At 42.6% G+C, this 22393-nt stretch overlaps 1 protein-coding gene across 1 annotated transcript; it reads left to right on the top strand.

The window, feature by feature from the left end:
* Positions 1-1571: 1571 nt before the first annotated feature.
* Positions 1572-20812, top strand: map1b (microtubule-associated protein 1B). Its single transcript, XM_047569548.1, has 7 exons — positions 1572-2050; positions 3807-3908; positions 11549-11631; positions 12349-12489; positions 12737-17906; positions 17987-18225; positions 18604-20812. Exons 1-7 carry the CDS (start codon positions 1867-1869, stop codon positions 18757-18759), a joined length of 6075 nt encoding a protein of 2024 aa, XP_047425504.1. The 5' UTR covers positions 1572-1866; the 3' UTR covers positions 18760-20812.
* Positions 20813-22393: the final 1581 nt, after the last annotated feature.

The raw sequence follows: 22393 nt of genomic DNA on the forward strand, positions 1-22393 counted from the left end.
CTTTAGATTGCCCTTCTGCACACTGACACGAATGTGAAAACCCTCCCAGGCCTGTCCATCATACCACCACCACCACCCCAAAAACACCCCCCTATCCCACACACACACGCACATCTATTTCATCCCGGTGACACCCTGTTGTATTTTTAATGCCTCCCTCCTTTCCCAGCTGTGTATAATGAATGTTTGATATGACCTCCCACGGCTTGAGGAGAATATGACCAAACTCAGCCCACCAGGCCACAAAGGCCCTGAAATATTCACATCCAGGAGCTGCTGAGTGGACTCCTGTCCCTGATAGCATTTTAAGTCAATAACACACCTGCAGTGACCCCCATCTACTGTGAATCACATCAGTGAGGCTTGCCAGAGGTGAATCCATGGCCAGAGTCAGGATTCGCGTGTGTGTATCCTTTCTTGCATCCTTTTCTACCCACCCCACCAAGTCCGTCGTCTTTTACAGAGGGCGGCGTTTCTGCAGGCAGAACCGAGCATCTTTCATGTTTACGTCATGAGACAGAATGCCTTATTATTCGTTTCCAGCTGCATTTAACATCAGCACACGCAGGGACTTCCCTTCTAATGAAAGACGACAGGCTGGAATCCTGTGATCTCGATTCTTTCATTGGTCCGTTTTTAACTCTCCGTCTGATCTGACGTTTCTTTCATATGAAAACTGGTTCTTTTTTTCTTTTTAGATGAAAGCTTTTTACAGTCAAAGTTTTCTCCTGTTGAACCACTCAGAACTCTCTATTACATAAATACTTTTGGGGTGGGATGTCAAACATTTTATTCATATTCTTTAAAGTATTTGATATTTCTCCACTTTACTGTAAACTGTAAATGGTTTGGTCTAGAGGTCATGTTGGGAGAACCAAAATAAAAGCGATTCACTGTATTTAAAATAGATGGAACCAGGGCTACCTACAATTTAACCATGGACAGGACAATATTATAAAAGCTGCACCAGAGAATTGTGCTTTAAGGTGAGAATGCGTCACTGTGGCTATGTTAACAAAATTAACTTATCCAAAAAAAAGGGCCAAAAATAAAGGTTTAAAAATGTTCAAAAAGTAAAGAATCCCCATGGATAAAAGTTCAATCGTCCCCAAGAAAACTCACATTGCGTGTTAGCTTTGTTTGAGATGGCCTGGATGACTAAGAACCTTCTCAGTCACGTGAACAAGCACGTAAAGCACCAATTTTGTCAAGAGTACTATCAGTTTAAAAGATTGGTTTAAAAGCAGTAGACAACTCAATATTCTGATTTCACTGCCTCCTGCAAGTGTAAAAACAAAAGCTGGATCATTCATTTCACATAATATAACCAGATCCATGCCTTTATCTTTCAACCTGTCCAAGTTAGCAGTGATTTGCAATCCTCACCAGTAGTTTGTGTTTCTATCCTTTATTTCCTGATTAGAATTTAAATAAATCTAAATTTTGGTTTGTTTATTTCTTAGCTTGCGCAAATATTAAAGTTGACAGTTGCTCATTACTTTCCAAATTTAGTGTTTACACACGGGGGGACAGCTGGAGAAGATAGTAGAGTGAAAAGCATCAAATCCCAGTGACTTCCGGAGGCGTTTGATTCGTTACGGATGACATCAGCTGTGGAGTGAGTGTGCGGAAAAAAAAAAATAAAATAAATAAAACGCCGGCGCCCTCTCCTCTACCCGGTTACCGAAAATGACACAGTGTCTGCTGGTATAAAAAGCTAGGGCCACTCCTATCGAGGCTCCACTTGTACGTCTGGAGACCACTCCGACTCTCTGCAGCGAATAAAGGGGGTGGAGGCTGCTGCTGCTGTTGCTGGATCCTAAACGCGCACTGGAGAGACAGCTGCACACAGACAGGGGATAGAGGATGGCCACTCTGGTAGAATCCGCAGACATGGAGACGCTGGGCGGCCAGAGCAACACCGGGGCATCCCCGACGTCCTCCAGCCCCTCGCACCACTTCAATGACAGTAAATTTTACCTGCTGGTGGTTATCGGGGAGATCGTATCCGAGGATCACTTGAAGTGTGCCATTGCGGACATAGAGAAAGGTAAGACGGAGCTTTGTGAGGTGGGTGTAGGCCACCGAGAGCTGAACTTGACGCCTTCTTAACAACTTGAGCAGGGGATGCAGGGTTTAGATTGGACTGGAAGTTTCGTCTTTTAACAGTCTTCGCCGCATCTGACTTTGCGCACAATGCGATTGCGCGCCTTATGCGTATTAGCGAGTAAATGACACCGTCTGATTCTTATTAACTGGGTAACTGTTTGTCATGATGTTAATTGTGGTGCTATTGTGCAGCCCCTCCCAGTCGTCTCGCCATGAGCTATCGGTAAATAACCACAATCCGCGCATCCAACAACCTACAGGTGCTTTTCCTTCTAGGCATCCGATCTGTTTTAGACCAGTTTGATTCCTTTTTTTGTGTCACATTAACATCAAGAGGCCCAGTTGTTGTTGCCATCCACACACGTGGGCCTTAACAAAGCTGACAGCAGTGATTCAGCATGAAAGGTGCACAGTGCGTCAATAACGCATCGCATCGCATTTCTGCGCGTGTTTTCTCCCTCGGCACTCGGTTTTATTCAGGTGCGTCAGGCTTTTGTTTCGGAGTCCACAGTTCAGAGACAACGGCGGCTTTAACGCTGCTCTCTCTCTCTCTTGTTGTGCAGCAAAGCTCGTCTGCCCTACGAATATGTTTGTGAGGCTGCGCTCATTACCGGACAAGGATAAGAATGACAGCTAATGCGTTAATTCATCCCATCGGGACATTTCTCCATCATCATTATCCCGCATCCAGCTCTCTCTCATCCCGCACCGGCTTGTGGGCGTGGCTCTGTCCGCACTGCGGTCCCTACGGAAAGCCACAAGGGCCGATCTTCATCGCGAGCAGGGCGTTTTAGAAATGCTACAGCTGCTGTGTAGAGGCCTGCGTGCCTGGGCACAGTGCTCTGTTTGTGTGAGAGGGGAGAGGAGAACATGGCGCAGCAACTGTGCGGGTGTAAAGTCAAGTTGCGTTCACACACAAAGACAGAATGAAAGCTCTTAAAGAGGATATGTGGACTTCGGTATTGTTTTTGCACTTTGATCCAGTCACAAAACAAAACAAAACTGTTTAGGTTAACTGTGCTACTAAATATAGAAGATGATCAGGTGTAACAGTCAAAACCAGTATAAAACATATTTATGTACATATTTGTACATTTTTATCCCCTCAATTTTATGAATAAATGGCCTTGTCGCAGTGCTATATCCTGTATCTTAGTGCCATATTTTCTGTTATAGCTGTCATAACTTTTAAGATTTAACCATCCAGTGAAATAAACTTTACGTCCATGTTTTGACCTCAGAAAATGACTCTTAATTTTCCCCTTTCGAGCCGCTCATTTGTACACGGAGGCCTCCACACAGGCCCTGACTCTGCATCATTACGGCATGATACCACCATGAGTCAGCACAGTGGAGGCCCCGCCGCTGCATGTGGCCCATGGCAAGAGAGGAGGCTATAGATATTTCCTATTATAGATTTCTGTCCTCTTGCCAAATCAACTCCACTCCAAGATTTTCCAGTGAGCTGGAGGCTGACGATCGGCGTAACAGTCGTGTGATTGTTGGTGGAAGTTGTGCCAAGCGCTGTTTCATGACGGCTGAGCGCACCCATTCATTTTTCAGGCAGCAGAGCTGACACAAGGGTTTGATTCGTTGGCCTCTTTCCTCCTGCTTGGATATTTTTTTTTTTTTTTTTTTTTTTAAAACATGTCTTATTAATTGTTTTTGTTTTGTTTTTGCGTGTGTTTGTGTTGCAGGTATCCGCTCATGGGACACCAACCTCGTTGACTGCAACCTGGACCAGGAACTCAAGCTGTTTGTGTCCAGACACTCGGCTCGTTTCTCTGCAGACGTCAGAGGTAAACTAGAAATAACATTAAAAAACAACTAAAGTTCCGGACAGCTTCCACTGGGTCCTACGCCAAAATAAAAGCATGCACAACAATATTAAAATACTTTTACAAACAATGTTTTCAGTGAAATCACATACATGTTACAATCCAAACAATGTACTAAAACTAGAAGTAATTATTACACAAAATGGCCTTTTTTACGTTTTAGAATTTATATGATCTTTTACTTAAGATGAATGATGCTTTACTAATTTACTGGAGTCTAAATAATGAATGTGTCTAAAAAAAGGGCTGAACAAGGCGTGTTATGGCACTAAAATGAAAAAGAAGTGTGATATTCATTTAGTATATTGGTTATTTATCAGGTTTTTCAGACGTTATAACAAATACATTTCAGATTAACAGATGTACACCACCAATCTACAGCTAGCCAAATAAAAAAAGTGACAATATAAAGGTAAAGAAACCTCCACCCCTGCATTTTGTGGTGTACGCTGTCGCATCAGTCAGCTCTAACTCCCTTACACTACACTAATAAGCTCACAGGTTTTATTACTGGTCCCAGGATACGCCCTCTCTGCATTTTGTTGCGTTGCACTTTTATATCCGATACCGGATCTGAGCAGCAGAAATTCATAGCTGCGTAATAGCCCAATCCAAAGTACAAACACTGCTGAAAGCAATATATTTTTGCGTGCATTTATATTCAGAATCGAGTCAGAGAATTGACCACGGGCCCCCGAAGGTTCCGAAGGAGATAAAACGGGATGATTGATCGATAATGGCATCCAAAGGGACCCTCGGTGTCGCACTTCCTTTCATCTCAGCTTGTTTTTACGGCGCTCCCGTCCTCCCGTTTCTCTCAGCCCTTTCTTCCTCTTGTGTGCTGTTGCCTTGCAACTAGATGTGCAGTTGATTCGGGAGTAATTAGCTGTGTAGGATCCCCAGTGGCCAGTGTCTGCCCATGACAATAAAGAAGGGTGGGGAACCGAGAGGGTGAGGGGATTTGCTCCAAAAAATAGAAAGAAGGAGGAGGGACAAGCAAACAAGGAGGATGGGAGGGAGGATGAACTGGAAGGAAGAAGAAACGCAGTCGGGAACAACAGGCTGCAGACAGATCCGAGTGATAAATGAGCGAGGGCTCACAGGCAGAAAGGCAATAAAATAAACGCTTTAATAGAGGGTGGTATATTAGCAGTAAATTTTCAGTTATTATACTCTCTTATTATTCTTTGCCTTGGGTTTTTTAGTATCTTTCACAAAGGGAAGTAATACATCAGCCAGAGTAGACCTCTAGGACAGTGTGAAACATTGCAGTTCCCCAAATGGCCACTTGGGGCTCGCTCCCAAAGAAAGTCGATCCCTGTAAACGCAATAAACTTAACAGCAGAAGTGAAATGTTTGCAGCGTGATAGAAAACATAGTGTTGTTCTCTTTTACCATGCATGTTTCTCTCGTTGTAATCAGCCAACGCTGCTTATAGATACCTAGAAAATAAATACAATTTAAAATCATAGATTGCTATAGCTATAGATCATATTGGAGTAAATAAAGGAAATACAAATCTCATTTATGTTCTTTTAGGTTTGCCGTTGTCAGTTCATTGTTTGCGGATCAGGGTTTGTAGGTGGAGGAGGACAAATTTGATTATCTGTCTGCTTGATAGAGGACACACTGTCCCATCCGAGCCCGGGCCCCACACTGCAGTGGGAAAGGAGGGGACTAATCAGGAGACCCCCTGTCTGCCCCTGATGGATATGTGATACCTCTGCTTACGTATAGATTTTCCAGCACTCTTCCTCTGCTGAAGACAACACGAAGCCTAAAAAGCCCATCGCTGAACCACAAATCCATTAAAGGAACTGTGCTTACGAGATTGTTGAAGTCAACACTGCAGTTTGTGATCAATAATTATTAAAAACTGTGTTGACATTTATTTATGAGCTCCAAGCTGACGGTAGTAGCTCCTGACCGGTCGGTTCTGTAGCAATGAACCAGCGCATCGATTGAAAAGTTATGCGTCAAACATTGGTTCACTGCAGCTAGACTAACTATAAAAGACAAATGTACTTTTCCTTCAAGGCTGCCATTCGGATGAATCCTAAACGTTTCTCAAGGAGCTTAGTTGAGCTAGAGCCGATAGGTGATTGAGTGTTCTGTGAGTCAGACGGTTCAATAGCATTTCCATTAGCACCACGTCCAGACACGTTGCATATGCTGGTTTCCTTTAACCCAGTTGAGTGGGGACACAGGAACAAGTGAGAATGATGCCCCGGGGAGTTCATCTATCTGCTGCTGTAAGCTTATATATGGAAGGGAAGAAGCACAGAAAGATGCTGACACAAACAGGGGATTCACTTGAGGAGATACAATTCCAGAAAAAAAAAAAAAAACTGCATGCAGAAGCTTTTTTTTTTTTTTTTTTTTTGAATAAGCGAAAGGAAGGAGGCACTGGATCTAGTTGTTCCACTGATCTATTTTTGGTGAGGTGCCATCCGCATTGATGTTCCCGTCTGGTTCAGTCTGTGGCAGGGAGGCTACACCAGTCTTGCACTTTGTATTCAGCCCGGAGGAGAATGCTCGACGGTGCATGTCACATTACCCCGCCTCCCGCCGAGACAGAGCCACGCTGAGTGTTAAGGGTTTTTATATCGATCAAGGTAATTGTCAGGGTCAAGCAAGGGCTGTTATTTTTTTTTTTTTGATGAGTGAGCTCAGACGCAGGGTGGCGGTGGCGGTGGCTTTGATGTGTTCTTTAGCATCACAACAACTTCTGTGTTTCCTCTCCCATCACATAAAAAAAAAAGACCTGCGGGCGGGGCGTAACCCACAAAGAAGAGAGACAAAGAAAAACAAGGAGCTTCCTTTTTTTTATTACATTAGCAGTTACAGATATGGCTTGTGTACGGTAAAATGAGCAGGATGGAAAATAGACTCCGGGGATTGATCGTCCTCTCGTTTCCCAGACCGCTGAAAAGCATCTAGTTGATTGCTCCGAGAAGAGGTCTGGTCATCAGCATGAGATGACGCCGCCTCATTGGGATGAATCTCTGTAAACCTTCACAGCAAGTCGACTTAGGGGAAGATTTGTGTCAGTCTAATACCTGCTGTTGTGACGAACATCCCAAACTGGCAGTAAAATGCACAAAGGAACCAAACTTTCCACAAAGAATGATCAGATTACAAATACGCTCGTCACGGCATCGCCTTAACCTCCATGCATGCATTAACCTTTACTCTGAAAATCAAGTTTTATGACACATGCTACGTTTAGATGGACAAAATAAATGTACAGTTTGTGTTTACATCCCTCCACACTCCCACTGGCCTTGGATTGTCAGTGCCAGCAGTGTTACCAGATGGGAAATGAACAGTTTTGACCCAAACTATTGTACGAACTTAAACAACTTGAAATAAATCACACACTAGGACAGTGCATTTGAAATCATATCTATTCTATGTGCATGGAACGGTAATAACCTGCGGAATAAACATAGAGGCTCATCAAATTCCCTGAAAACTATCCTGTAAAAACGTTAAATACGGATCGATACTGAAATATCGGTACTTCCGATATCAGGTCCTTATGCTCTAAAATCAATTCTCAAATCAAAATATTGATATTTTCGTACCATTCGGAGTGCTGTAGGAACACAGTGGAAAATAACTAAACTATTGAGTTGTGGCAACACGACAAACCTTGTGAAACACCTCAGGTTAAACCACAACACAGAATAAGAGGAGAGGACAGGGTCATAATTAAGATTAAGAAGTTTTAATTCGATAGTTAACAGTTAATTTTAATAGTTAAACAATAATTCATTCTTTTAAGTATTTCTTTGTGTGTGTTTTTCACATATTTTGTATGACTGTGTCCTCTGTTTGGTTTTCCTTTTATGGTATTATTATTATGGTCTATATAGTGAATGAGGCCACTACCTCAATGTACGTCAGAGTTTAAAATAAATGAATAAATTACTCTGTCTTGTGTTCTGCTATGAAGTTATGATTTGAAATACACTACCTTTTTTTTAGGTTTACCAGACACATTATTTACACAAAGTATCGGTATCGGAATCGGTATCAGTCTGAATTTTACTCGGTATCGGATCGGAGAGGAAGTCGTTGTTTTTGAACATCACTTTTGTTAGTTATTGGGAGTTAATATAGTCCCACACCTCTCAATCTGATTGGGCCAGTCTGTTCAAACCTAGGTTGTACACTATTGTGTCCTTGTGCGACGTAAACAAAGCCAGTATACTTTGATACCTTGATTTTACAGATTTAATCTAATTTTTATTTTATATAATAAGTACTGTTACTGAAAATCCCTCAAAGCTAGATTTGAAGTCATTTTGGTGCAGAACAAAACATCCACTTCCTTATTTCTGCGGCTTTGAAACAAAAGAAGGCAAACCCCTTCTGAGCATCTGCTACAAGACTGAATTTATATGAGAGCTGAAAATTAAAGTCTTGAAATATGTTTCCCTCCAGTCACCTAACTACATAAAACAAACATAGTGCAGCATTGAAACTGCTAAAGGGTCGACAAGCGCCGGGGAAATAGCGAAACCTCGAGTCGTTAATTCCGTCTCCTCTGAACTCCCCGCGTTATTAGAAGTTAATGGGTATATACTGTGCAGGAGCCACAGCCGCAGGAGAATGCGAGCGTTGCTTCATATATGGACTGCCAGCCCTCCGGGGAGGATGAGACGGCGTTAATGGCTGGATGCTCCGTGATGGCATATGAAATATGTATGGAGGAACCGGTCCGAGCAGATAGCTGCTGCTGCGGAGTCACGTCTCTGGAGACGAGGCACGCTCTGCCTCCAACACCAGCCTCCTGAATTTAAAGCTCCGAGCAACACCTCGTTGACCTCACGCAGACAAAAAAAAAATGCTTCTTATTCGGTCGCAGCATCTCGTCTTTCTTTTGTTACCGGAGGAAATATTTCTAAATGAACAATTCATGACCCACCTTCAACAGTAAGCTTAGAGGGAATTCATTGAGTTATGAATTTAAAAAGAAATAGGATAACAGGAAGGAGAAACAAAGGGAGACGGAGGGGTTGATTGAGTGAAACTGGGCGTGCTGTGGGTGAATAATGATGCCGTGTTCATGTCTCGTCAGCCTCCCACCCAAACGCACACACACACACTGAGATCAAAATCATTATCATGATCCATCATCCAAAACCTACAGTGATTGATTATGAGCCTGTCACACCCCGCTGTCCATCTCCTGGGAGACAGCTCTGTGTGATGAGAGTGAAATAGGAAAATGGGCAGCAGCCGAAACTATTTTTAGTCCCTGTGGTACAGAAGCTAAACGATCACTGGGTCTTAGGCAAATAATGATTTTGTCATGACTGTATTGTTCACCGTCTCACTGCCGGGCCCATCGCACTAGAGCAGCAAAGAGGCCATTTTTCAGATAAATAATAGGCTATTTTGATTATCAGTTAATCAAAGAATTCAATTTTACTGTTAAATATCCATGGGAAATCATCATGGTTAATTCTAGCTAATTGCGTTGGACAGTTTTTACTTTGAGAGGTTAATTTGCAATGAGTAAGCTTAATAATTCTGTAGCTGCGTTTTCCATTCTTGGCTGTCATTGGAGACCAAAAGGAGACTTGTTGACACCATGCTTATGTCTGTGCTGGATTACGGACAGTTGCCATTTACACGGATGCGGTTTATCACAGATTTCATAGCCTCAGCCCATCAGTGCACGTTTATCTGGGTCTGGAAGTCTGTACCTTATCCATTAATACAGGGACCCCCTGCCTACTGTATGTTTTCTATATATAATTCAACCTACTGCTATTTATAAATATACATTATTATTATCATTTTGCATTCAATATTAAGCTATCCCTTAACCCTTTATTTGTGAAGCACTTTGTGTTACATTTTCTGTTATTGCATGAAAGATGCTATATAAATAAAGTTTGATTTGATTTGATTTTATTTACCAAAATATGCTAGATTCATGTTAATGTGTATTTAAAGAAATTTAAATTTGTGGGGGAAAATTTAAAAAAAATCAAATCTCTCAACCATCCCCCCCCCCCCCCCCCCTGCAGTACCTACGTTATCATTCATAAGGCTACTCCTGATCGAATTCAATCTCAGCAAAGATCTACATCCATAAAATAACCATAATAAAATAAAAAAGGGACGGGGAAGATACTGTTTCTGCTTCCGGTATGCATCCCTGGTATCCGTCCCTAAAGTCATTACTGGACTGGGAATGAGGCTGTTTAAGTATGCAGCTCCCTCTGCTATGAATCAGATGGTCCCACTAAGTGGATTCAGTTCTAAATTACCTAGAGGGATGCGTATCCTGTGGATGCTTATTGCACCATGTTTGGACACTTATATTGATGACTTGTAACAAATATTTGATGCGTATTTTCTTTTCTCATATAAACTCATGTCTGCAATCCTGTTATTTGGGTCCAAGTCCAAGTTTATTAGTTTTGGACAATTTTGCCTAACCGTTATTTAAAAAAGTAATATCCATTTTGTTTTCTAACAATGTTATATATCTTTCGGTATCGCTGCTTTATGGTTGATTTTTTAAAATTTAGAATTATCGCCTGACTTTGTTTTATGTCAGAAAGACCCTCTATACCCACCCGATCCAGAATCGGATCCCAATCAACAAAACAATCAGTCCCTGCAGATTTAATTTAGTTTTTTCTTTCCAGGTTTGCTTAATTCGATAGTTCTTCCCTGAGCCAGTCATACCATATTCGTTCGTTTGAGCGCACGGGAAATCTCTAATCTAGTAAAAAACTGTATTATCGTTGCCCAAAACGGAGCGCAAAATGGAGAGAAGCTAGAGGATGTGTCTTACAAGGAAATGTGATGGAGGAGGAATTTAATAGGTTTCAATGTCAAGGAGCGGGATTCGGGGACGTGTTGTACTTTTAGTCTCCAGAGATTTCATCCATCTTAGTGATGAAGAGCTTTACCCTGCAGAGACCATTAACATTTACACAGCCATATTACAGCTGCCTCATCAGCTGTGTTTGATGAATTAGTTGATAAATTTGTGGAGTGCTGCCCCTCACAAGAACCAGAGCAGGGGAGATTGACTGGCCCTTTGTAATTATTCTTTTATCTCATTATAGTGTAGACAAAGAAAAATAAAAATGAAAATATTAGTCAAAAAAAAAGAGAGAGACAGGACTTTCTGTTCTTTTGTCTTTTTAAATTATAAGAAGATGTGAAATCTGGTGATTTTTTGTCCCCTCTACTCCCATTAGTTTCACTTAGTAGACCTATGTTGCATTTTTCATGCAAATAAAGCACAGATCGAGTGTCAATTATTCAACATTTGAAGAAGTCCAGTATGCATAATAGTTTCGTAGAGAACTGTCATGCTTTGATGTATTCAGTCACATTTTGAGCAGTTTTATGTGGCCGATAAACGTAAACCCAAATAACACAGCAAATCCCTGTTACTGGAAATGGATTAATAGATTAATCTTTCCAGCTCTACTGTGCACAATTACTGGGAATTGGGTAGTGATTAGCTAAGCCACGTCAAAATAACATGCAGGTGTAGAATTAAAAAGCAAAAGCTGTGTTTCTGTTCTGTGTGATAAAATTGTTTCTTTTTCGTCTATGTGCAGGGCAGAGAATTCTTCACCATAAAAGTAATATCCTGGAGACAGTGGTGCTTATCAACCCTTCAGATGAAGCAGTCAGTACTGAGGTAAAATTCATTTATTTTTCAGTGATGTGTATATCTGTCGCATTATTATGACCTCTGCTTTATTATTTCTGCTCTTGTATCAAGAGGACGTTTCACAGATCCATTAACAACAACTGCAACAAAAATAAATGCTTCATCTCCTGTTAGAGTAACAAGAGAAGCCCTTTTGCGTTTTCTTTTACCAGTACGGCTTTTGTTGGTACTTTCTGTGAAGAAATAGACGGGAGGGTCAGGTGCATAGATGACACGCGATTTTTCTTGTGTCACTGCTCCTTTTCACTGTTGCCTCCACCCCGTAGCCATGTCTGCAGCTCAACTGTGCATTAATAATATCTCACAGCGCAGCAGGATTGGCCTGGCCTGCCGCCCAGAGCAGCTGATGTGGCTGAGGACCAAACATAAAAGCAGAGAGGCATAGAAAAAAGGAGGGATGAAAGCAAACTTGAAGAGAGTGGACTGCGGGAGAATTTGTCAGCTAATTACCTAATGGATCTGAGTCAAAAGAAATTGGTGATCTTTCAAATGCAATTGTCAAGTTGATTGCTGCCGCAGTGAGCCTTCGTATTTCTCTGCAATATTATCGTTGTTTACCATTTCTCATCTTTCTGTGAATAAATACTTATTTCTTTAATGTCACTTAAGTGATTTTCTTCTATATTGTGTAATTATCCAAATCACCCGTGCAGGCAAAGGTTATTTTCTTCTTTAAATTTTCAGGCTCGTTTGATGATCTCAGACACTGCCAGACACAAACTTCTGGTCCTCTCTGGGCAATGCTCTGAAACCACTGGGGAGCTGATTCTTCAGTCTGGATCTTTCTCTTTCTTCAATTTCATAGACATCTTCACTGACCAAGAGGTGAGCCAGCAGTAGAAGGCTTTCTTGCAATGATAAATTCTCCACATGTCATATTCAGCATTAAAATCACCACATTCATTTATGGTTCAAGGTCATTGCTCAGTCTCACAACATGAAAACTGTTCTATTTGATAAATGTGCAGTACTCCATTATTAAAATCCTGCATTTAACCTACATTGAATTAATTTAATTATTGACTCCAGTATGGTAAATATTAATAGCCACTTAATCTTTCCTCTTGGCCAGATTGGTGAATTGCTCAGCACCATTCACCCTGCAAACAAAGCCAACCTTACACTCTCCTGCCCTGAACAAGGTGACTGGAAAAACTCCAACTTGGACAAACACAACCTGCAGGACTTCATTAACATGAAACTAAACTCCACCCTCATCCTCCCTGAAATGGAGGGCCTCTCAGAATTCACAGAGTATTTATCTGAATCAGTAGAGATCCCGTCTCCTTTCGACATGTTAGAACCACCAACCTCAGGTGGGTTCCTGAAGCTCTCCAAACCTTGCTGCTACATTTTTCCCGGTGGCCATGGCGACTCCGCTCTCTTTGCTGTCAATGGCTTCAACATGCTCATTAATGGCGGTTCGGACAGGAAGTCATGCTTCTGGAAGCTGGTGAGACACCTCGACCGCGTTGACTCCATCCTCCTGACCCACATCGGCGACGACAATCTGCCAGGCATCAATAGCATGCTGCAGAGGAAAATTGCAGAGCTTGAGGAGGAACAGTCACAGGGCTCGACAGCTAACAGTGACTGGGTGAAGAATATGATTTCTCCAGATATAGGGGTTGTGTTTGTGAATCTTCCTGAAAACCTGGAAAACCCTGAACCTAATTACAGAGTGCGCAGGAATATTGAAGAGGCAGCAGTCACTCAGCAGTTCCTCACAAAGCTAAATTTAAGGATCGAGCCTTTGCTGAGGCCTGTAGGAAATGCTATAGAGCCAATTATACTTTTTCAGAAAATGGGGGTCGGCAAGCTTGAGATGTATGTCCTTAACCCATCCAAGAACGGCAAGGAGATGCAGCACTTTATGAAGCAGTGGACAGGTAGTGAAAAAGACACCACTTCCATCATACTTCCAAACGGAAAAGAATCTGAGTTTCCTCTCTCTTACTTGACATCTATCTCCTCGCTCATTGTGTGGCACCCTGCAAATCCCTCAGATAAGGTTGTGCGTGTTCTCTTTCCTGGAAATGCCACCCAGCATCACATCTTTGATGGTTTAGAAAAGCTAAAGCATCTGGACTTCCTGAAGCAGCCGATCGTCACACAGAAAGTGATCTCTTCTAATATGCCGTCGACACCAACCCTAAAGCAAGCTAAGATGAAACACAGAACAGACAGCAAAGAGAGCCTGAAGTCTACCCCTAAGCCATCACCAAGCAAAAACCTCAGGAAGGACTCAAAGGAGGAAATGCCTGAAAAGGCAAAGACAGATGCAGATTCAGCTCATGAAAAAACACAGAAGGTGGAGAAAAAAGTCCCACCGAAAAAGGAAAAGGCAAAGGCACCCGAGAAAGAATCAAAAGCAAAGCCGGAGCAAATAGCCCAAAATGAAACGCCTGAAAAGAAGAAGCCTGAAATGAAACCCAAGGTAGAAAGGGAGAAGGTGGTTAAAAAGGAAGCCAAAGCATCTGTGGAAAAGAAGAAGGAGGTTAAAAAAGAAGTTGTGAAAAAAGATGATACCCCCAAACTAGAAGGTAAAAAAGATGAAAAGGTAAAGAAAGTGATAAAAAGGGATATCAGAAGAGATTCACCCATGAAAGAGAAGAAGGAAGAAAAGAAAGAGCAGAAGAAAGACATTAAAAGGCCTGCTAAAGACACAAAAAAGACATCCACCGCAGGTGAGGAAAAAAACCTAAAACCAAAGCCCCTTAAAAAAGATGACGCTACAAAGAAAGACGCAGGCGTTCCATCAAAGTTAAAAGAGAAAGGAAAGACAAAGGTGACAAAGAAGGAGACAAAGGTGGATGCTAGCAAACTGGCAGTTAGTGCTGCACCTGTTGAAGAAGATCCAGAAGCAGTAAGATCTCTGATGTCCACCCCAGAAGACCTCACTAAAGACTTTGAGGAGCTCAAAGCTGAAGAGTTGGTGGATGATGACGCAACTGTGCAACAAACTGAGGAAAAAGAGGCTGTAATGGTCCGCCAAGAAGAAATTTTACAAACCAAAGAGTCTCCGGAGGCACTAGAGTCTGTGGACGAGGGTATAACGACAACAGAGGCAGAAGGAGAAACCGGAGAGACTCCAGATGAACAAGTGATCAAGGGAAAACTCAACGGCAGTGTATCTGAGAAGTTTGAAGACGAGGGCACTGTAATGGAGGAGACATCCGAGGGAGGCGATTATGAAGAGAAAGCGGAGACAGAGGAAGTTTATGAACCTCAGACTGTGGAAATGGATAAAAATATGTCATCCCCGAGCATAGACGAATACCAAATCAAACAAGAAGAAATTAAACAAGAAGAAAGAGTCGAGGACAACGATGACGTGACTAATAAAAACGTAGAGGAAGCACATGGAATTCAGAGAGAATCCGATAAACAGAATCTGTTTGCTTCAGTGTCACCCAAAGTGTCTTCACCAATTTCTCCAGCGGCATCTATCCACGATGAAATGCTTCCAGTTGGCTTTGAGAGCTCAACAGCCTCTGACGATGAGAATAGAGATGAACCCCCAGAGGATTTCACTGTCACATCTGGCCACACTCAGTCTACCATGGAAATCTCTAGCGTGCCTACTCCCATGGATGAAATGTTGACTCCTAGGGACATTATGAGCGACGAAACCACCAATGACGAGAACGAATCTCCATCACAGGATGTTGGCAGGTTCGAGACATCAGCATCTGGAGAGTTTGACAGAAAGAAGCTCTCTCCACTTCAGGATATGCCCAGGTCAGATCACTCTCAGAGTGACGCAACAGAGGGCCAGGACTACACCCATTCTGCTTCTACAATATCTCCCCCTTCATCACTGGAAGAGGATAAATTCTGTAAGGAGTTTTCATTGGCAGGGAAGCCTGATGAATTTGCCACTGCTCAAGAGTCACCTAACAAGTTTGATGCTGACTTAGCAAGGCTCAGTTCACAATCCACAACATCACCCCTTGTACGTTCTCCCTCCGTAGATCGCAAGGATACATTTGCTGCTCCATCACTGTTTGCTGCTCCAATAGAACTGTCCAGCACACTGGCAGGGAGTACCAGAGCACCAGCTGATTCATCCATGAGCCCAGATGACAAGACATTGGAAGGAGCTAATTCACCTCAGTCTTCTGGTCACACACCTTATTATCAGTCACCAGTGGACGAAAAAGTGGGAATCATGCCACCAGAAGACAAAGAACAGGGTCCAGTAATAGTAGAGGTCACAAGTGATAAAGAAGATTCCTCCAGCAGAGTTACTCCAGAGCCTGATGAGCCGGAACCAGAAAGTCCTTCCCCGATAGAGAGAGTGGAGTCCTCTCCAAAAAGCCCACCTTCACCTGAACTGGATTCCCCAGTGAATAAGGAACAGTCACACTTTGATATAGATCCTAAGAAAACTGAAGAGAACAGCCCTTCTGTCTTGTCATCCGCTCCACTGACAAAGCACGATTCAGACACCAATCCTTTCACGGCTTTCAAAGAAGAGAGTAAAATGTCTATTTCAGAAGGCACCACATCAGACAAGTCTGAAACTCCCCTGGAAGAAGTTGTAGCAGAAGACACATTTTCCCATTTAGCTTCAGCATCCACAGCATCCCTTGCCACCAGCTCCTTGCCAGAACCAACCACTGACTCGCCCTCCCTTCATGCTGAGGTGGGCTCTCCTCACTCAACTGAAGTAGACGACTCTTTGTCCGTCTCTGTGGTTCAAACCCCAACCACCTTCCACGAGGCTGAGGGATCTCCATCTAAGGAAGATAGCCCGAGGCCTATGTCCATTTCCCCAGACACCTCACCAAAGGCAAAAAGCAGGTCACAGATGCAAGACCCAAAATCCCCAGAGCACTCTACCATGTCAATAGAGTTTGGCCAGGAGTCCCCTGACCATTCCTTAGCCTTGGACTTTAGTAAGCAATCTCCAGAGCACCCATCAGTGGGCAGCGGCTCCCGTGCTACAGAAAATGGCCCAACTGAGGTTGACTACAGCCCTTCAGATGGGGTGGATGTAAGAGCATCCGGAGAACCTAAATCTGCAGTGGAAAACGCATTGCTATTTGAAGAGAGCGAATCGGTCCGTGCAGCTTCTGCAACCCCATCAGATGCATCTCAGTCCACTCCCTCTGTTACAACGCCATGCCAAATGGCAGATATGTCACATGCTGTCATTGTGCAAACAGATAAATCTCCAGTCACACCAAAGGCATGTTCTCTCACCCATTCTCCCCATTCCAGCGAGCCTTCCCCAGTTCTTTCAGATCCCCCAGCTAAAGAAAGCGCCAGTCCAATTTCACCACCTGTGGAGAACATAGCTCCTTCCGAGATGCAGCAGACATATGACAAGTCACCTTCACCTCCAAAGGCTTCTTCTCCATGCTTGTCTGTTAGCCCTTCAAAAGATGAGTCACTTTCTCCGGCAAAAGAGACGAATCCTTTTAAATGTGAGGATTTTACTCTTGAGAAAAAATCCCCTGTGACTCCCAAAGTTCCTTCCCCATCATATTTACCCCTCTCCTGTGATTATAATACTGCCTGCGGCTCCAAGGACCCAGACTCAAGTAAGAAGAGCCCCTGTGCTCCATCTAAGACAGATGTCGACCTCTGCCTGGTCACTTCATGTGAATACCGTCACCCCAAGACTGAACTCTCCCCATCTTTCATCAACCCAAACATTTTGGAGTACTTCATCAGTGAAGGGAATACTTTGGATGAGGAGAAGCCTCTGACCAAATCAGGAGGAGGACCCCCACCACCAGCAGGAAAGCTGTCTGCCAAGCAATGTGAGGAGACCCCACCCACATCCATTAGTGAGTCCGTCCCCTCCCAGACCGACTCAGATGTTCCACCAGGGACAGAAGAGTGCCCCTCCATTACAGCAGATGCAAACATTGACTCTGAAGATGACTCTGAGACTCTGCCTACTGACAGGACCCTGACCTACAGGCACGCCGACCCCCCTCCAGTGGCACTCAGGGACTCTGCTCCATCTTCTGGCCATCATGATGTCTGCATGGTGGATCCAGAGGCTCTCAAGGCTGAAGAAAATCTTCACAATGCTAATACAGATGGTGGAGAGAAGACTGGCAAGAAAAAGCTCACTAAAAAGTCATCTTCACCAGCTAGGAAGGGTGGTCTAGCAAAAGTGAAAGACTCAAAGACTGCCTCTCCCAAGAAGAGTATCGGAGAAGGGAAAGATGCCAAAAATGCAACTAATACCTCTGCATCTAGAGGTGTAAAAAGTGCCACAGCAGGTGAGTACTTTTTACTCATAGACTGCATAATTTTCTCGTATTGGTGAGACATTATCTAATAGAAAGGTCTGTCTTTGCAGGTACAGGAAGTGGAAAGGCATCTGGTGGGTCATCTCTGCCCCCCTGTCCTCCCATGTACATGGATTTGGTTTACATTCCCAATCACTGCAGTGCCAAAAATGTGGACGCTGAGTTCTTTAAGCGTGTGAGGTCGTCTTACTATGTGGTCAGTGGCAATGACCAGACGGCTCAGGAACCCAGCCGGGTTGTTCTTGACGCTTTGCTGGAAGGAAAGGCCCAGTGGGGAAACAATGCGCAAGTAAGTTTCAAGTATTATTATAATCATTTTACTTTTTAAAAATATAAACAACTGAACATAGCTAACCAGTATTTGGCATTTAATCATTTTGGGTCAGTAGTTTTTTTTTTTCTGAAACAACCAGAGTGAGCATTTCCTTGTTTGTGAATTCTTGGGTACCTTCCATTAATATGAAGTAGGATGTAGTATAGATGGGGTAAATGAAAATAAATAATATCTTTCCATCAACCAGACAGACCTCCACCATGTTAATAACAATAGCTACCAAACACAGCATGCAAACGTCTTGATCGGCGCATTGTATGGCCGGAGGAATGGATGGAGGTGAATAAGATATAACCAGATTTAGTGATGATCCTTTTCCTTGTCTGGTGTCAGGTCACTCTGATTCCAACGCATGACACTGACGTGATGAGGGAGTGGTACCAGGAGACTCATGACAAGCAGCAGGAGCTGAACATCATGGTCCTGGCCAGCAGCAGCACTGTCGTCATGCAGGATGAGTCCTTCCCAGCTTGTAAGATTGAGATGTAGACCTATTCCTCAAGGGATCACGAGAATTGAAGAGATCATTGTTTGAGGAAGAAAATCAATCCATGTAGCATAAAGTCCAAGACGACACTTAAAAACATATACTCCAAAATAGGGATCTGACACACAAAATAGCTTTGGGGGGATTCATGCAGAGGACAGGGGGTTCTAGATAAAATACATCCCTGAAATCCTTACAGGATATAAATGGACTGCACTGGTGGGAGATAAGATACACCTCAACTAGCCTCCAATTCTAGCATAGTTCACATAATGATGTATTGCGTTTATTCTGCATCCCCAGATCAAAATATGTGCTTTTAGGTAACGGGAACAAAACTGGTATGTTCTGAAATAATGGCTGTTAATCCACACCAAAGGATAAAACAACACTTTTTCAGTTATTGCCTTAGGGAGGGATCAAAATGAATGTAACAGAAGTGGCACGACTAGCCTAAGATTAGACGGGCAACTCTAAATAACAAAGGTTGATCCCGAAAAATGACTGTTTAACAGTGTGAGAGTTGAATGATGGTAAATACAAATGAACTTGAAAGGACACTCAACACTGGTTAAAATGATGGTTGACTTCTTATTTATCACGACTGCGTGAGATGAAACTGTTCATTGTGCTGTTAATTTGGCAGGATTATATTTTATTTATTTATTTATTTATTGAATATTGTTTTGGCCTGGTTATGTTGCTGCTGAGTAATGATTTCATATTAAATTATTGTGCTCGATTGTCCAGACAGCGGTTGAAACTGTGCAACAGGGAAGTTGCCCCATAATGTCATAAAAAAAAACATAATAATATCTTTTCAGAAGATTGCCTTTCATTCCAGATTGTCTGTTTTATTTACAGATTTTAAGTTGTTTCCAGAAGAGAATATTGGATCTTATTTCTTATGCCTGTTTTTTATGTAATCAACGAGCTGAGGGAGAGCTAGCCCTTTCCCATTGTAAAGCTGGTGAAGCAGGATATTTTCATAAACCTTAAAATGTCTTGTTTTTCTAAAGCTTTGTACTATAATTATAAATAGCTTTGTGGCCAATGGTGCGGGCGGATGATAAGTGCATGATACGTTAGGATCTTTCTCTTTTTTTTCTTTCTTTTTTTTTTTAATGGGGATATTGCTTAGACTTTCATTAAGAACATCAGGGCTATGTAGGCTAAATGAATAAAAGTAAGATATAATTTTGCAAGTTGTGCCATGACTTACGTATACTACTCTAACTACAGTGATAACCAGTGGCACTGTATGGATATAATACCTGATTCTGGGTGCAGCACTTGGTAGTTCCAGGATGATATGAGCTTTAAGGGAAGCTAAAAAAAAAAAACTTTAGCCAGAATGAAAGGGAACCGCTGAGTCGTCGAGAGGGGCAGCACGCAGAGATGAGAGCGAGTGTATGTTAAATGAAAGTAACAAAAACTAGACACTTTAAACACAAAAAAAAAAAAAAATGACACATACCAAACTAACAGTACAGAGGCCACAGGTCAGCTTTGACAGGCCAGCTTCTGGTGAAACGTTCAACAAATCACGACTACAGGCTTCGGTATTTCAGGATCATCAACCTCACTAGATCTGTCAGGTTGCCATGATGACACTATAAACCAGTTTTCCTGCAGGAAAACCTCAGACTAACACCACAACCTTACCGTCAATCAACGTCATACCAACAAGACTCTCTTCAACTGACATCTCTCTTCTTTCTCTACACTTCTTCTATTTCTCTCTCCATCTATTTATCTGCCTTTTCTCCTTATCTTTCTCTCGGGAGAACTTTAATAAGGTTTGTCTGCATTTGTGGGGTATATTTGTCTCGTGATTGCGCGTCCTCTCTGCCCTTTCCCACTCCCTCCCCTCCCTCCCCCGAACTCATATGTAACCTATAGCAATTAGTTTCAAGTGAAAATATTCCTTAGTGCTTTCTGATGTTTGTGTGCAATATTTGCTCCACCCATATGGCAAAGCTAATGTAAGAGGAACCACTACTAAAGAACAAACATTCAACAACAACCACAATAAAAATCTGTTGTGAAAAATAAGGAGTGTTGGTGTTTTCTTTATCAAAAAATGACTGTCGTTGTGTCGTCGTCCAGTCGAGTCAGGATCTGCAAGTCTTTTTTTTTTTTTTTATCCAACCAGGAACGGGGATATTTCTACAACATTTTTGTAGCGATACGTCCAGTTAAGATATTTTAGAGGACACACCCTTCTGGGAACACTGCATGAAAAGTCAGGGGATCAAGACAGTTAAGATTCACCAATGAGTGAATATTACCGTATTTTACACGATACATTGGTCTGGTGGCACCATTATAAGGTTTATGGGATTGTTAAGGTAATTAGGATTCAGTTGTTCAGTTCAAATGCTCCTCTGGGGGATCATGAATGTCAGTCTTTTAATGTTACAAATACATTACAAAGTAGTTATTTTACCAGTACAAATCTATGGTTGATTGCAGAAATCTCAAACCAGCTACATACACATAGTGACAGACAGCATAATTGTGCCTGCCATGTTAAAGTTGTGCGCTCACAGATGATTGGCTGTAAGTGACATCGTGGGCCAGGAGGGAAAATTGCTTGACCTCACTGGTGGTGACAAGTGTCCCTGAAAGCCAGACAGGACTGAGGAGGGATTTCTGTTCTCAGAGAGAGCTGCAGACAGAGACTGGAGGCTCATTATCAAAGCTGAAAAACTGTATCTGTGTCACTGTCCTCTCCAGTAAACCAGAATATTTATCTGACGCTGCAGGTTTGTGCTAAACATTCTGGTGTGAAGTTATTACTAGTAGTAGTTTGTGGCTCTGCTGATGACACCGCTGCTCGACAGGTCGACTGCTTTTGGTCAAGGCTGTAATGTCGCAATAGATACGGATTGCTTTACAAATCTGCCCAGACGTGCACGGTGCGTAGATCATTTATCCTGCTCACGATCCTCTGACCTTTTGTCTAGTAGTGCCACACACTATTGCCTATTAATGACCCGTGGGTGAAATTGTGTGAACGGATAAATTCTTTGCCAATACTAAAATTTAGTCCATCCTAACGTGGCAAATTACAGAATCACTCACGCATGCTCGTTAGCATTGTTAGCATGAGTGTGTAAGCATGTGGAGATAACTATGAAAAAAAAACATCAAGCTTAAATCTGTCATCGTTATTTGCCTCTTTAGGAGCAGCTCGATGATAAGAACATTATCTTAATGCGTAACATATGCATGTGCTTTGTTGTATCAGGGAGCACACCAGACCGAGAAAATAAGACGCGTCTGCACAGTTCAGAAACCTTTTGTGGTGCAGTGGGGGGGCCACAGCCCTACATGTTTGATGCATCTCAGCACTGAGCTCATAAGCCATGCTCTCAGAGCTATGTCAGCAAATTCACAGCAGATTCATATACTTTTATGTCTTCATAAACAAGTTATGCAAATGAGAGCGCATGTCTGCTATTTATCCAAACTCAATGAGGAGGCTTTGTGATTTAGTCGAAAATCTGTCATTGGGTGGCTACGCCTCCATATGAATGCCCACTGTAAGTCTTGCTGCAGTGGAAGGTAACCTATTTAAATGTCTTTCAAGGACAGTGGCTTTATAACCGAAGCACAAGCAGACTGTCATAG

The sequence above is a fragment of the Mugil cephalus genome, chromosome 19 (genome assembly GCF_022458985.1).
Source record: "Mugil cephalus isolate CIBA_MC_2020 chromosome 19, CIBA_Mcephalus_1.1, whole genome shotgun sequence".
In the NCBI taxonomy this organism is placed as follows: Eukaryota; Metazoa; Chordata; class Actinopteri; order Mugiliformes; family Mugilidae; genus Mugil; species Mugil cephalus.

Bases quoted from the DNA above. Each gene is read 5' to 3' on its own strand.
- map1b (XM_047569548.1), top strand. From the start codon at position 1,867: ATGGCCACTCTGGTAGAATCCGCAGACATGGAGACGCTGGGCGGCCAG. The intron at 2,051-3,806 runs GTAAGACGGAGC...TTTGTGTTGCAG, and splicing joins CATTGCGGACATAGAGAAAG to GTATCCGCTCATGGGACACC. The intron at 17,907-17,986 runs GTGAGTACTTTT...CTGTCTTTGCAG, and splicing joins TGTAAAAAGTGCCACAGCAG to GTACAGGAAGTGGAAAGGCA.